A 14,927-nucleotide genomic window follows, 5' to 3' on the forward strand; every position below is an offset into this window, starting at 1 on the left:
TGATAGTATAGTCCAGAGCCTCCGGCGTGCCATTCTGGGGGAGCAAAGACTTTAGACCTGGCTTCTTAGATTCCTAGGTCCAAGTGAACTTGGCTAAGTCACTTCCTAGCTCATTTGTAAAATGGACCTGGGAGAAGAGGCGTTAAGCAGGAGGTTTATCCGTACAGTTCTGGGAAGAGAAGGCACAAGGCAAAATAATAATAATTTAAAAAAATTTTTTTTAATTTTAAAGAGAGAGAGAAGGCACAAGGCAGCTCAGGCATGGCCTGACATTCTAGTAAGTGGCAGGTGTAGGCGCCTTCAAACCTTGCGCAGCCGCAGTCCGCAAAGACGCCGCGAGCCTGGCAACACGCTCTGCGGCTGCGCAGTCCCGTGATTTTGCGGCCGTACTGCTTGACGACAGCAGTGCCCGCCCTCGGCCGGCGTTGCTAAGGCAACGGCGAGCGCTTGAGGCCTGCGAAGGTAAGGCGCTCCGTGCGTGGAGCGGGCGAAGTCCGGGCTGCTGGGGGTGCTGCACGGCGGGGGTGACACCGCCGCCTCCCGGGGCCCCCCTGGGCGAGAGCCAAGGAGCCGGGCGCGCACAGCAGCCGCGTTACACAGGCCTGAACGAGAAGCCACGCTTCCGCGTCCGACGCGAAATGGGCCCCCTCCCCTTTTCGCCGTGCACCTTTCTACTTCCGTCTTTCTGGACACACGGGGCGCGGGGGAGGTCAAAGTGCATTTGGCGCGGCCTCTGCCCACGTGGCGCCTCGGCCACACCGAAGTTGGACGCCCTGGGGAAGCAGCACAGGGATCAGTTCAGACAGGGTTGATACACGCAGTCTGGCTTGTGTGCAGTCGTTTGTTGCCGTTCTAGCGCCCACCTGGCGAGCACGTTCCTCCTGGTGGTCCCCGCTCCAGGGCCTGCGTGGTTATCCCAGTTAATCCTCACCAGAACCTGCCCACGTTTATTTGATCGTGTGTTGTTGTGATCGTCGGGTTGAACTTGAAAGCTCCCAAAGACAGGGTCGCCCGCCGCCTCCCTTTCACCCTTGCCTGCCAGTGCCCGGGAAGTACCTGAACGTGGTTCGCAATGTGTAGAAGCTCAGCTAGGCTTTTTGCGGGGCTTGTTTGGCACGTGGTCCAAGGGTGCTAGCAAATTAAATGGAGTCACCTCCTGCCTTTGTATCTTTGGGGAATAAACATTTTATGAGCGCTTAAAAGTTGTATACGTGTGTGCTCCCAGAAGTATTAAGGAACAGGAATAAAATGTTGTCACTCTACCAGCACTCGAGTCAGGCAAGACCAGATTCTAGGAAAAGAAAAGTAGCAAGCCCTGTGCAATAGCCTCTGATCAGCCCCTTAGAGTCTCTTTCCTCCTCTGTGCTGGGCAGTTAGTTCCATTCCCAAGTCTGCCTCTAAATCGAATTTATCCAAGAGTCAGAACAAGGACATACAGTCTGCATCTCATCAGTCAGATGTTTCTCTTAACTCTATAGCATGCCTTTTCTATGCACAAACAACATGACTCAACTGGCCGGTCTTTGACAGCTGTGTGAGTTGGGTATGGTCCCTCTTTCGGGCCAGTCTTTTTATGTCAGCTAGAGAAGCTAGGAGCCCTGGTGGCGCATGGTGACCTTGGGCTGGAATCCTCAATGTAAGCAGTTGGAAACCACCAGCCAGCTCCTCTGGAGATGGCTCCGGCTTTCTACGCCCATAAACAGTTACAGTCTCAGAAACTCACTGGAGCAAGACTATCCTGTCCCATACGGTCACTATGAATCCACGTTAGCTCGATGGCTGTGAGTTTGGTTTTTGGTTTAGAAAAGATCGGAGAGAATAATAAGGCTTGGAGCAATTTACTTAGCCTCTCCCAGCCTTGGATTCCTTGAGGATATGAATGATAATAGGTACAATGTAGTATAGTACCCAGTCAGTGCCTGGCATGATGTTACCTCTTCTAATTCTGCTCAAATCTACATTCCATCCATGCTGTTCTATGATGGCCCTGAAGCAACATGTATTATTTCTGAAACACCGAAGTCAGGTTCTTTCTTTATCCCCTGCTTCACTTCCCAAATTCAGTGAAAGACTTAATAACCCTTCATGAAAGGGTGGAACTGGAGACTAAGAATCTTAGCTGCCCTACTCCATTTTTTCAAAATCAGCTTGATTGACATATAATTCACATATCATAAAATTCACTCTTTGAAAGTGCATGTTTAGTTGATGCCAAGAATTGTGCAACTCTTAATTTTAGAACATTTTTATCACCCAAAATAAATCCAAGAGTCGTCACTCCCTATTTCTCCTTTTCCTTAGTCCAACAGCCACTTGACTACTTCTTTCTATATTTTTAAAGAAGGGGGGAAATTGTCATTGAGTCTCTGCTGCCTCATAGTGACCCCATGTGATCCATAGTAGAAGTGCGCCATAATGTTGTCTTAGCTGTAATCTTACAGATGCGAATTGCCAAGCATTTCTCCTGGGTGGGTTCAGAGCGGGCCACCCAAGGACCCTCCATCCTTCTGTTTATGGATTCCCTAAGTCAACACAGTTCCTATAAATGGAATCATACAGGTGGCCTTTAGTGCCTGGCTTCTTTGATTCGGCCTAGTGCTGTCCAGGTCCATCCATCTTGGAGCTTGTATGGGTACCCCATTCCTTGTGGCTGGGTAGCACTACATCCTCTGGCTAGACCATCTTTTGTGCAGTGGATCTGTTCATCCATGGATGGACATTTGGTTTCTTCCTACTTTTTTGAGTACTTGGAGTAATCTGCTATGAGCATTCGGGTCCAGATTTTTGTGTGAATAAGATGTGTTTAATTCACCTAAGTATATATTTAAGCATAAAGTTGCTAAGTCATAGGATCACTCTGAAAGAGCTTTTTTTATGGCGTAGTAGGTTACACATTGGGCTGCTAACTGCAAGATAAGCAGTTCGAACCTGCCAGCCACTCCATAGGACAGTGGTTCTCAACCTTCCTAATACCGGGACCCTTTAATACTGTTCCTCATGTGGTGGTGACACCTGACCATAAAATTATTTTCGTTGCTACTCCACTGTAATTTTGCTACTGTTATGAATTGTAATGTAAATATCTGATATACAGGATGTATTTTCATTGTTTCAAATCGAACATAATTAAAATATAGTGATTAAACACAAAACAATATGTAATTATATATTGTGAAATATTTATGTGTTTTCTGATGGTCTTAGGTGACCCCTGTGAAAGGGTCGTTGAACCCCAAAGGGGTTGCAACCCACAGGTTGAGAACCGCTGCCCTAGGAGAAAGCTGAGGCTTTCTGCTCCCATAAAGATACATAGCCTTGGAAACGCACAGGGAGTTCGACTGTTGTCCTATAGGGTTGCTGTGAGTTGAAATCCATTTGATGGCAGTATGTGTGTCTAGTTGGTTGTTTTGTTTTTTAGGATGACTTTGTGTTTCACGTTTTGAACAACTACTAGACAGTTTTCTTGTCCTTTTTCATTTAAAGAGGTAGAAACTGGGCCCAGGGAGTGTGAGACCAGGAATTGTGCCAGCTCACACGGCAATCATGGCAGTTGTGGTCGGAGAGGAGGTCTGTGAATCAGACTCACGACACACAGAGGTAACCTTCCTGCTGTGATGGTCAGTTGCTGTTGAGCCCCAAACACAACAGGATGAAGTCTCGTTGCAGATCAGACCCTCGTGAGGCGTAGGGTTTTCACCAACTGATCCCCAGAAAGCAGTCCATTGTAATCGAAAAAGCTCCTCTGAAGCCTGTTCATCGTAACAACCCGCAAGCCTCCACGGAAGTCTGTATGGCTGCTCCTGGAGCGCACCGGCCGGGATCAAACCTGCCTGGAAAGTAAGAATTCCACCCGTGAAACACCTCTGCCTCTGGACGTGACCCTCCGTCCAACCCTTGATTCTGACTCATAGCAACCCTCTAGGGCTGGCAAGAACTACCCCCTTGGGTGTCCAAGGAGAGAAATCGCTACTGAAATAGAATGCCACGTCTTTCTCCCCAGCAGAGGCTGGTGGCTTTGAAACCACCAACCTTTTGGTTAGCAACCCAGCGCGTGCTCCATCGCACGGCGAGGGCTCCTTAGAGGTGACCACCAATGGATGATGACGTTGGCCGATGGCTGTGTGGCAGGAAACCTTCCACCACACACACTTTGGTTGGAGCACGGAGTTGTACTTGAAGAGAAAATTGGTCTGTTGAGTAGTAAACGCACATAAACACAGCATACACGGATGTCCCTAAAGGGACTGGTGGCAATGGAAGTGTCCTGGTGCTGTGCTGCGAGGACGGACGAGCTTCCAAAGCTTCCAACTTGCCGCTCTTGTTTTTCACGGTTGCCTTTGCCATTGAGTTATCAGTTCCTCCAGCCCTGCCTCGATCTGTGTTTTTCTCTGTCCTGAACTGCTTCCTTGAGATGGATAGAGACACCATTCATCGAGCAAGGCTTTTAATTTTCTTGTAATGGTCATGAAACCCAGAACACCATTCACCTGCCCTCGTTCACCTTCGGCAGTTTCCGGCTTGATGTTACCCATGGCCGAACGGGATGCTGAAACTGAGTACCGCGAAGACACTTGAATAGTGGGCTTGATTTTATTGATTTTTTTCTTGTGAGGTCTTGCGGTCCTGGTTAGCTAATGAGTAGACAGGGCTTCACCCCATCTTCATACACCAGACGCGCTCTCGGCTCGGGGTCCAGCAGTGGTAGGCTGGACCTGAGAGAGGGCAGAGCAGCTGTGTGGTCTCCCTGGGAGTAGAGAGGCTGCACACTCACTTACATGCTTAATATTTGTTTTCCTTGCGGGTGGCGAGGTTTTCATAGGTCACATGCACCTGGTGTGCTTCTGTCATCGCTGCACACTACTTTCCTTCCTTCCTCCAGGGTTCACACCTTCGGACTTGCTTACTTGGCGTGTTCTGCACTCAGTTTGTCGCCTCTGGGGGAGGAAGGCCTGGGAGGCCTAGTACTGACTCCATGGTAGCGCTGGGTGCACCGAAGGGCCTCCCATAGTTACCTGGTGCCACTGTTACCAAAATACCACCAGTGGGTGGCTTTAAAGAACAGAACTATATTTACTCACTGAACAGAAGGCTAGATTCCGAATTCAGGGCTGGCTCCAAGGGATGTCCGCCCTTGTCTGTTCCAGAGTCTAATTGCTGGCAGCAAGCTTTAGTGCCCCTGTGCTTCCAGGTGCATCTGTCTTCCTTGTCCCCCATCGTGTCACTGTCCAGTCTTACCTCTCTATGGGGAAGGGGAGCAGGGTGGAGGGGGGGAGAGAAGGTACAGCGACAAAAAAATGAAGGAAAATGGAGAAAGAGGGACTAGATAAGAAGTGGTGATTAGGTTTACAACCCACCCTCCCCTGATTTGATCTCATTAACATAACTAAAGAAACCTCTGTTTCCAGATAGGGATCGTGTTTATAGTACAAGGGTTAGGGTTTCAACACAGTTGAGGTCTCCACAGCACACGCTTAGCTTTGAGAAATAGCCCAGAGAGAAGTGGACAGGCTGGACTGCGAAGAGCTCGGGCTTTGGAGCTCAAGCGACGTGAGGTCGTCCAGGGCCTGTAGAACATCTGCATCTGTTGTTAATTCCCACCCCTGAAAATAATAATAGCAGAGACATGCATGTGCGAGTCCTGTTCTAAGCACTCTGGATGCCGAGGACACGTGAGAGTCGATTTTTATCCGTATTTCCTACAGGCGGGAACTAGGGCACAGGGAGGTAAATGACTCCTGCCGATGGCCAGTGGCCAGGTGGGAAGCTGGGTTCTGACCCTGGCATCTTTCTGGCCTCAGAGACCCTGCTCTTCAGCACTAGCACTGGGGAGACATTGTAGACCTGCAAGTGATCCTTGCTGCTATCACTGTTATCTGTATTACTTACAAGTCAGGGGGTAATGGCCCCGGGCCCTGTGGGCACTCGCTGGGTATGGACCTCTTAATTCAGCAAGTGCTAGCTGAGGAGACTCTGGCCCTTGCCATGGCTGACCATGCACCAAGGAAGGAGTCAAGATAGAGAGCTGTGGTCATAATAATTTGTGGGTAGTGGGGCAGGATGGTTCTGCCCACTGTACTTCGTGAACTTATGAGCGCCTAATGTGAAAATCAAGTTTGTCAGTGAGGCAGACAGTTGGAAGTGGAGCAGAAGATACACTTTGTGTGTCTAGCAGCAGCAGGCTGGAAGGGTCTACTTACCCTGCACACTTCCACTCTGTGGCAGCCAGAAATACGTTCTCATTTAGAAAACTGCAGCTTGCTTCCACCGCATCCTGACTCTTGCCACAAAATAAAACCAGACTCACTGCCATTGAGTCAATGCTGACTCACAACCGCCCTACAGGACAGAGTAGAACTACTCTTGTGGCTTTCTGAGACTGAATCTTGGCAGGATTAGGAAGCCTCCTATGTATCCTTTGGAGCAGCTGGTGGTTTTGAACTGCTGACCTTGGGGCTGCAGCCGAATGTGTAGCCACTGCACCAGCAGGGCTCTACTGCTACAGGACACTCATCCTTTTGCCCTTCCCCATAAAGAGGCTGCTGTGTGTGTTTAATTGTTCAGTGGTGTATTTGATCCACATCCAGTGGAGATAAGGTAGGGGAAATACTGGCTCTGTGAAAATCCCCCTTCCCCATGAGTGGCACGCTCATTCGGCGTGGCTTGTTTGTGGGTTTTTCTTTAACTCTTGTGATTTGGTTGAAGGTTTAGAGTAGATTCACTGTCCAGTCAACAGTTCATGCACACATTGTTGATTCTGCTGATTGCCGTCTCCCCATGTAACAGCCTTCCTCCCGCTTCCTGGGTTTCCTGTGTCCATTGCCCCCGGCAGTGAGCACCACCAGCCTCAGGGGGTGCTGCTGCCCAGAGAAGAGGCTAGCAAGGTTCATCCACTCTTTGGGACCAAGAAAAATTTTGGGAGGGGAGGCAGAAAAGGGATAGAGGGGTCAAAGAAATGGAGGAAAATGGAGAAGGGAAGAAGTAAGAAGCCTGAAGGGGGGGCACAGCACTGGCAGGGGGAGTGTGAACAGCTGCTGACCCAGGAGGCGATCCACGACTGACATCTGTAGCTGTCTCCATTAGCTCCTCGGCTAGTCATTTTGTCCTCCTTTTAGTCTACCGACATGAAGTACGATGGTAGCAGTGGGTTTTTCAGAAATGCCCTATTCATAATGGGGAGTTTTCCTCCTATCCCTCCCTTAGTACATTTTGTTTTGGGGTTTTTTTTTCTCATAGAAATATATTAGATGGTGGAGAGCAAATGCCTTGAGAATGATTGGGGCAGGGAATGTATGGATGTGCTTTATACAATTGATGTATGTATATGTATGGATTGTGGTAAGAGTTGTATGAATCCCTAATAAAATGTAAAAGAAGAAAAGAGAAAAAAATGATTAGGGCAAAGACTGTACAGATGTGCTTTATACAATTGATGTATGTATATGTATGAACTGTGAAAAGAATTGTATGAGCCCCAATAAATTGTTAAAAAAAAAAAGAAATATATTAGATGTTATCAAATGCCTTCTGTGCATGGACTGAGGTGCTCGTGTTTTTCCTGACGGTGTGGTGTGTTACACAGATTTATCTTTGAACGTCGAACTTGCACTCTTGGGACAAATTGTGCTTGGTCATGGAGTAGAATCCTTTAGGTGTTTTGTTGAGAATTCTTAGGGATTATTGGTCTTGGGGTGTGTTTGTCTGGACTTGGTCAGGTTGATGCTTGCCTCTTAGAATGAGTTAGTGAGTGTGTTAGTCTGGGTAGACTAGAGAAACAAATTCAGAGACACTCATCTGTGTTTTAAGAAAAATGATTTATATACAAGAGCAGTTGAATGTTGAGAAAACATCCCAGCCCAGTCCAGATCAAGTCCCTAATTCCTCATTATCCCATATGTCTGATACCAATCTATAAATTCATCTTCAGAATCATGAAACACATGCAGTGACACAGAATGCAGGAAGATCACAGGCCAGTGGGTGAAAAGTCATGTGGATCCGGTGGCCATGTAAGCATCTCAGCACTGACGTGGGTCTCTACATAGCTCCTCCAGCTCCAGGGCTCTAGCATAGCTCCATGTGTCTTGTCATCAAGAATACCAAGCAGAGAGTGTGTGTTCTGCCACCAGTGAGCTTTTTATCTCCTAGAGCCTCTAAAATGAGGTCATCAAGCTGCGACCTGATTGACAGGCTAGACTCCACCCCTCTCATCTGAGTTTTGGTAAGCAGGATGGAGCTCACTTCTTTTACATAAAAGTCCCCACTGAAAACTCTGATCCCGACCTTTTCTGTGCTGCAAGGGCCCTGGCGTCCAGGGCTTTGTCATAGACCTCAAGTTATTCTAGGACAGGGGTTCTCAACCTATTTAATACCATGACCCTTTAATACAGTTCCTCATGTGGTGGTGATACCCCAACCATAACATTATTTTAATTGCTACTTTATCACTGTCATTTTGCTACTGTTGTGAATTGGGCGACCTCTGTGATAGGGTCATTCAATCCCTAAAGGGGTCACGACCCACAGGTTGGGAACCACTGTTCTAGGAGCATGTGCTCATACATAATGTTCTTATTCTTTTGTGTCTTTACATTCACTGATTCATAAATGTGATGTGCATTTTGTTTTTTTCCCCCAGAAACCACAGAGTTTATCAAGATGGCTACATTTTTTATCAATGTAGTTATTTTTTAATCATTTTATTAGGGACTCATACAATTCTTATCACAATCCATACATACGTCAATTGTGTAAAGCACATTTGTACATTCATTGCCTTCATCATTCTCAAAACATTTGCTCTCCGCTTAAGCCCTTGGCATCAGGTCCTCATTTTTCCCCTCCCTCCCTGCTCCCGCCTCCCTCATGAACCCTTGATAATTTTTAAATTATTATTTTGTCATATCTTGCCCTGTCCAACGTCTCCCTTCACCTACTTTTCTGTTGTCTGTCCCCGCAGGGAGGAGGTCACGTGTAGATCCTTAAAATCAGTTCCCCCTTCCCAGGCCACCCTCCCTATTCCCTCCCAATATTGCTACTCACACCACTGGTCCTGAGGGGATCATCCGCCCTAGATTCCCTGTGTTTCCAGTTCCCATCTGTACCAGTGTACATCCTCTGATCTAGCCAGACTTGCAAGGTAGGAATCGGATCATTATGGTGGAGGGGGCGTTGTGAATGCGCATGCCGGCGTGGAGTAGAGAACCAGTGGAGAGGTCTGGGGGGCCGGCCCCAACCCCAACTACTAAATGGACACCTGCCCCTCCCCTCAGAAGAATTTATTTCAAAAGATGACATTGAATCTGCAGCTCCAGGAGAGGGACATATCTGATCGGAGCATAGGGGAGCAGATGAAGAGGGGGAGGAGAGAGTGGAGCACATCCTGGCCCACCATGCCGTGAGGATGATGTTCCCAATTAGAGCAGCCAGTCAACAGAGAGGACCACTTGGCTGGTCCCACTATGAGACATGATGCCCCTCACTGACCCATAGCCCTATAGGGGACAACACCAGAGACACAGTGTGGGAATTGCACCCGATCTGGTCCCACCACACCGAGGCAAAACATTAAGGGGTGCAACAGTACAGTAAGGGAATGGAGCGGCTGAAGGTGGACTTTGGAGCCAGGGCGTGTTGCCCAAACAGACTAGACTGGAAAACACTCCTAAAGGCCAACAAACAATCCTTGAACTAACTACAAGCTTCTCTTTCTTGTGTGTGTGTGTGTGTGTGTGTGTGTGTGTATGTTTGGTTTGTTGTTGTTTTGTTGTACATTGTTGCTTGGTTTTTCTCTGTCTTGTTTTTGTGTATGTTATTATCTCTGCAGGTCTGTCTAAATAAGATAGGCTGGATGAACAATCTGGAGGAGAAATCAATGGGGCCAACAGTTCTGTGGGGACATGGGAGAAGGGAAGGTGGGGGGAAAGGTAGTGGTGTTAATAAACCCAGGGACAAGGGAACAACAAGTGATCCAAATCAGTGGTGAGGAGGGTGTGGGAGGTTGGGTGTGATCAAGGGTAATATAACCAAGAGGAATTGCTGAAACCCTGGTGGGGCCTGAGCATGATAGTGGGACAGGAGGAAAGTCAAAGGAAATAGAGGAAAGAGCTGGGAGGCAAAGGGCATTTATAGAGGTCTAGATAAAGACATGTACCTATGCAAATATATTTATATATGAGGATGGGGAAATAGATCTATGTGCATATATTTATAGGTTTAGTGTTAAGGTAGCAGAAGGACATTGGGCCTCCACTCAAGTACTCCCTGAATGCAAGAATACTTTTTCTTCTATTAAATTGGCATTCTATGATGCTCACCTTCCTGACACAACCGCTGAAGACAAAGAGGGTGAACAATCAAATGTGGTGAAGAAAGCTGATGATGCCCGGCTATCAAAAGATATAGCATCTGGGGTCTTAAAAGCTTGAAGGTAAACAAGCGACCATCTAGCTCAGAAGCAACAAAGCCCACATGGAAGAACACCAGCCTGTGCGATCACGAGGTGTTGAAGGGATCAGGTATCAGGCATCATCAGAACAAAAAATCTTCCCATAGTGAATGAAGGGGGAAGTGCAGAGTGGAGACCCAAAGCCCATTTGTAGGCCACAGGGCATCCCCTTACAGAAGGGTCTTGGGGAGGAGACGAGCCAGCAGGGTGTGATGTAGCAAGGATGAAGATCAATGTGGTTATTGATCACTTGTCTTATTTCTCTCTCCTTGTGGTCTGTATCTGAAGGAGCAGTTGGCTGGGGAGGATGGCAGAAGCGGTTTTCCATGCCCCGAAGAGGAAGAGGAAAGTGTATGAGCATTATGAGTCTCCACTGCCGCTCCCCTTTGGGCAGGACCAGGGCCCTGGGAGAGGATGCACACTGTACCGGGCCGAGATGATGAGCAACAACATCATCGTGAGGGACGCAGAGGATATTAAGCAGCTCTATGGGAAAGTAAGTGCAGGCCGCCCCTGTGGGGCTGGTTCCGGACAGCCCTGAACAAGCTGCCCTTTCTCCTCCCCCACCCCCAAAATAACCGTAAGCCAGGTGGACGCCTCCCTTGCAGTTAGCTACAATAGCTGACCAGCACTTTGTGAATCAGGTGCCCAGAGCCACGTCATGAGGCTAAAGAAATAAATGACAGGTGGGATTCTCCTGGGAACCTGCATCTCAGCAATAAAATTGATTCAGTGGGTTAATATATCTATCTATCTATCTCTTTCTCTCTCTCTCTCTCTCTCTCTCTCTCTCTCTGCCCCTCCCCCCCCTCCTTCAGCTGAAAGACGGTGCATATTCATTTTTTAAAAGATAGAGCAATATAGAATGCTAAAGACACCCCCTTCACTCCCAGCCCTGTTCCCAGAGGTAAACGCACTGGAACATATCATTCCTGGCTTTTTCTTTCTTTTCCCATGAATCAGTTTGGAAGCTGATGCTTCAGAGCTACATCCCCATGACCCCCACGAGAGAACCACCTCTTCGTCAGGAAAAGATTAGAATCGAGATTGAGGCCACTAGGTGGGAGTGAGCGTCATGGCAGCAGGTGTGGGGGTGTCTCCCTTCCCCTGCTGGTAAATGGGGGGCCATGGCTGGGGTGTGCAGACACAGTGGCTGAGGCTGGGGGGGGGGTGCCCGGCTCCGGCTATGTGAGTGCTCCTCTCCTGGTAGGGGCCTCCTGGGTGAGGACGAGCCCAGTCCTTCCTGGTTTTCATCAGCAGTGGGGTTGAGACAGGTAAGCTGTTTCCCTTCCTGTCTCTCCTTCCTTCCTTTCTGTTCCCCACGACCTGTGGATTGCTGGGGCATTGATCTTTAACAGCCAGAGAGAGGGATAATTTGCCTCCCATAAAACCCACCTCTTGTAAGTGCCCCTTTCAGAGACGGCAGTAAGTTTACAGAGCTGGGTAAGGACCGCTGTGGCCGGGTTTCAAGCAGTTCCATCAAAGCTCCCAACGCCTGTTGACACTTAGTCCCTCCTCCCGCTCCCGGCGCGGGGCAACCTCTAATTTGTTTTCGCTCTGTATGTGAAGTAGATAGGTATGCTGTTTTATGAATCAGCAGGAAGGAAAGTACTAGTTCCCTTCTGACTTAAAAAGAATTAAAGGTGAATGTAATATATGGCACTGAGTTAGGTACTTTAGAATGGTGTATACGGGTATTTTACCGCAATGCAGTTGGGGAAGAAAAATATTCAGGAAGCTTTTTGTGCCTCGGCACGGCAGCCAAGGCTCATGTGTGCTGTGCTGCTGAGCACGGGGAAGGAATTTCAGCTGCTACCCGCCCTGCTGCCCTCAGCTCACCAGACACAGCCTGAAGCCGTTTGTTGTGAAAGAAATGAGGAGTACCAAGACCGTATTATTACTCCTCACACTATCAAAGAGATTCTAAGGTCATTATAGTGAGCTATGAAAAATGGCTTGAACCTGCTGTTACCGTAAGTATTTAGCTAACAAATTGATAACTGAACATGAACTAACTTTTTCTTTTTTCCTCCCCCTCTTCCTGGAAGGGTTATTTTGGGAAAGGCATTCTGTCAAGAAGCCGTCCAAACTTCACCGTCTCAGACCCTGAGCTGGTTGCTAAATGGAAAGGTAAACTTGCACACCATTCAGTTCTTGTGACAAATAAATGATCGTTTCCTTTCATGACTGATCTTAGCACCTCGGGTTACAGAGCACAATTCCAGAGGCGAAGTAACATGCTCATCGGCAACTTTACTGCCAAATGTCACAATTGGACAATTTTAGTCAAGGTTATAGGCTATTTAGGATTGATAAAAATGTGTTTTCTCATTTCTGGGGCCATCAAAAGTGTTATTCGGACTTGTCTGTTTGCCTACCAGAGCACCATGTGAAGGGGGCCCCAAGAGCCCACACTGCATCAGTCAATTCTGACTCACAGTGGCCCGAGGTGGGGCTTCTGGGACTGAGTCTTTACAGCAGCAGACAGCCCCGCGGAGGCACGCGCAATGCAGTGTCTCCTGAACTGTGGCATATGCAAAATGAGACTTGCGTTTTATTTTCCAGAAGTAGAACTGTGTAATGGCCATGGCGTCGGTAGGTTTTCTAAGTCGTGGTAAAGTGTTGTTTTCCTTTGCTGGGTCACTGTATATTTTTTCAAATCACTGTGTTATTTCTCAAAGGAATTCTTATGGTAATTACTTAAGAACCAATATTAGCAGGTTATTAAAATGTTTTGTTGTAAGAGAAATACAAATTAAAATCATGGGACTCGTGGGTCAGACCTCCACTAAAGCAAATTCAAAATTTACACACTAAAACCATAACATTTTTAGAAGAAAAAGTGGGAGCCTGGGGGCACCACTGTCAGACCTAGCTTTGACAGCAGATTAACTAATAGAACAAACACAACAAAGCATAAATAGATGGAACCTCAAAAAGTTTAGAACTTTTGTTCATCAAAAGACTACCCAGAAAGACAAACTGGGATGAATATCTTCAGAAACCGTATATCCCAAAAGCATATTATATATATAAACATATATATAAATATATATATATATATCTCCAACAACTTAACTACTAAAAGACAAATAACACAGTCATAAAATGGACAACAATGTGAATAGACATTTCACCAAAGGAGACATTGAAGTGGCCACTGGACACACGAAAAGAAGCTCACTGTGGGTAATCGTCTGAGCTGCAATATTGAAAACAACAATGAGATAGCACTTCCTTGTCCCTTGGGTGGCTAAGGTCCTTGAGAGAGACAGAAAATAACAGATGTTGACAAGCATGTGGGGAAAGTGGATCCTCTGTCCACTGCTGGAGGGAAAGTGCAAAATGGCCCAGCCGTCGTAGAAACAGTGGGTCAGCTCCTCAGACACGAGAAGCCGGGAGCTGCTGTAGGACCCGCGCTTGGACTCCTGGGTGTAGACACACGAGACTTGAATGCAAAGACTCAAGAGAGAGGCTGACACACCGGTGTTTCAGGACTGTTCACAGTTGCCCCGGGGGAGCCATCTTCATGCCCGCCAGTAGAGGAACAAGAAGACAAAGTGGTGCCTGCGGACGACAACTCCGTCAGCAGAAGTGTGACCGACCGTACAGCAGAGGGTAGCTGCTGGAGGTTGTTGACGGAACACCCGCAATCTCGTGGGACTCGGTTAATTCGTGATGAGAGGTTTCGCGTCATAGGATTACGAGACATTCCGGTTCCCTAACTGGCCTAGTAGCATGTTTACTGCTTCTGTTCTAGCTCGTATGCTGCCTAGTACCCAGCATTTAAAAACACATCATGTGTCCAGCCAAGGCCCAGCAATTGGTCTCACTCCACCTGAAGCAGCAGAGGGAGGAGGAGATGGAACGTGGCTAACGGCCTCCCTGGATAACTGCTGCCTTTGCCGGCGGTCCAGAACAGCCGGACTGTGCTGAACATTTTGAGCAAAGATTCTTTGGCAGAATCCTGATCAAAAGAGAAAATGCAGGCTGTGACTTAAGACAGCTTTCATAAAAGAATTTCAGATATTCTGTGGCTGTTAAGACTATGCCCTGAGATCTTGAAGCCAAACAATAATTTGGCTTAACTAATTAAAAAAAAGTCTACCTTGAGCAACACCACTCTTTTAAGCACTATCTAGATGGGATCAAACTGGTGGAGACAGCTGAAGAGATTAGAACCTGGGAGGGGAGGGGAGGGGGGTGGGGGTGTGTGTGTAAAACAGCCGCAAAGGAGGGCATGGTTATGCAATTTCAGATCACCTCAGGACCAGCACACTGTACAGGCAGGAACTTGAATTGGTGTCTACTTCGTTGTGTATATTCTCAAGACAGCTACAAAAGAAAATAGGTAAAACCCAAGGAGAGATCCTTTTGCAGTCAGATTGGCAAAAATCCCAGACTTTTGACCAGGCTCATTAGTGAAGCCCTGAAAGACAGACAGACTCAGGCATCGCTACACCTGCGAGGAGGGGACTTAACC

The 14,927-nt window shown here is 47.6% G+C and overlaps 1 protein-coding gene across 3 annotated transcripts in view; it reads left to right on the forward strand.

Moving 5' to 3' along the window:
• Nucleotides 1-389: 389 nt before the first annotated feature.
• TSEN2 (tRNA splicing endonuclease subunit 2) overlaps nucleotides 390-14,927 on the forward strand; it is a 56,529-nt gene continuing 41,991 nt past the window's right edge. The window contains exons 1-3 of one of the 3 annotated variants that reach the window (XM_075550049.1): nucleotides 390-462; nucleotides 10,733-10,940; nucleotides 12,493-12,574. In XM_075550049.1, the coding sequence (XP_075406164.1) occupies nucleotides 10,752-10,940; nucleotides 12,493-12,574 (271 nt within the window). In that variant the 5' untranslated portion in view covers nucleotides 390-462; nucleotides 10,733-10,751. Of the gene's footprint in view, nucleotides 463-7,939; nucleotides 8,007-10,732; nucleotides 10,941-12,492; nucleotides 12,575-14,927 lie in introns of those variants that run through there. The other 2 variants (XM_075550048.1, XM_075550046.1) reach the window with 2 other exon arrangements.

The sequence above is a fragment of the Tenrec ecaudatus genome, chromosome 5 (assembly GCF_050624435.1).
Source record: "Tenrec ecaudatus isolate mTenEca1 chromosome 5, mTenEca1.hap1, whole genome shotgun sequence".
Lineage (NCBI taxonomy): Eukaryota > Metazoa > Chordata > Mammalia > Afrosoricida > Tenrecidae > Tenrec > Tenrec ecaudatus.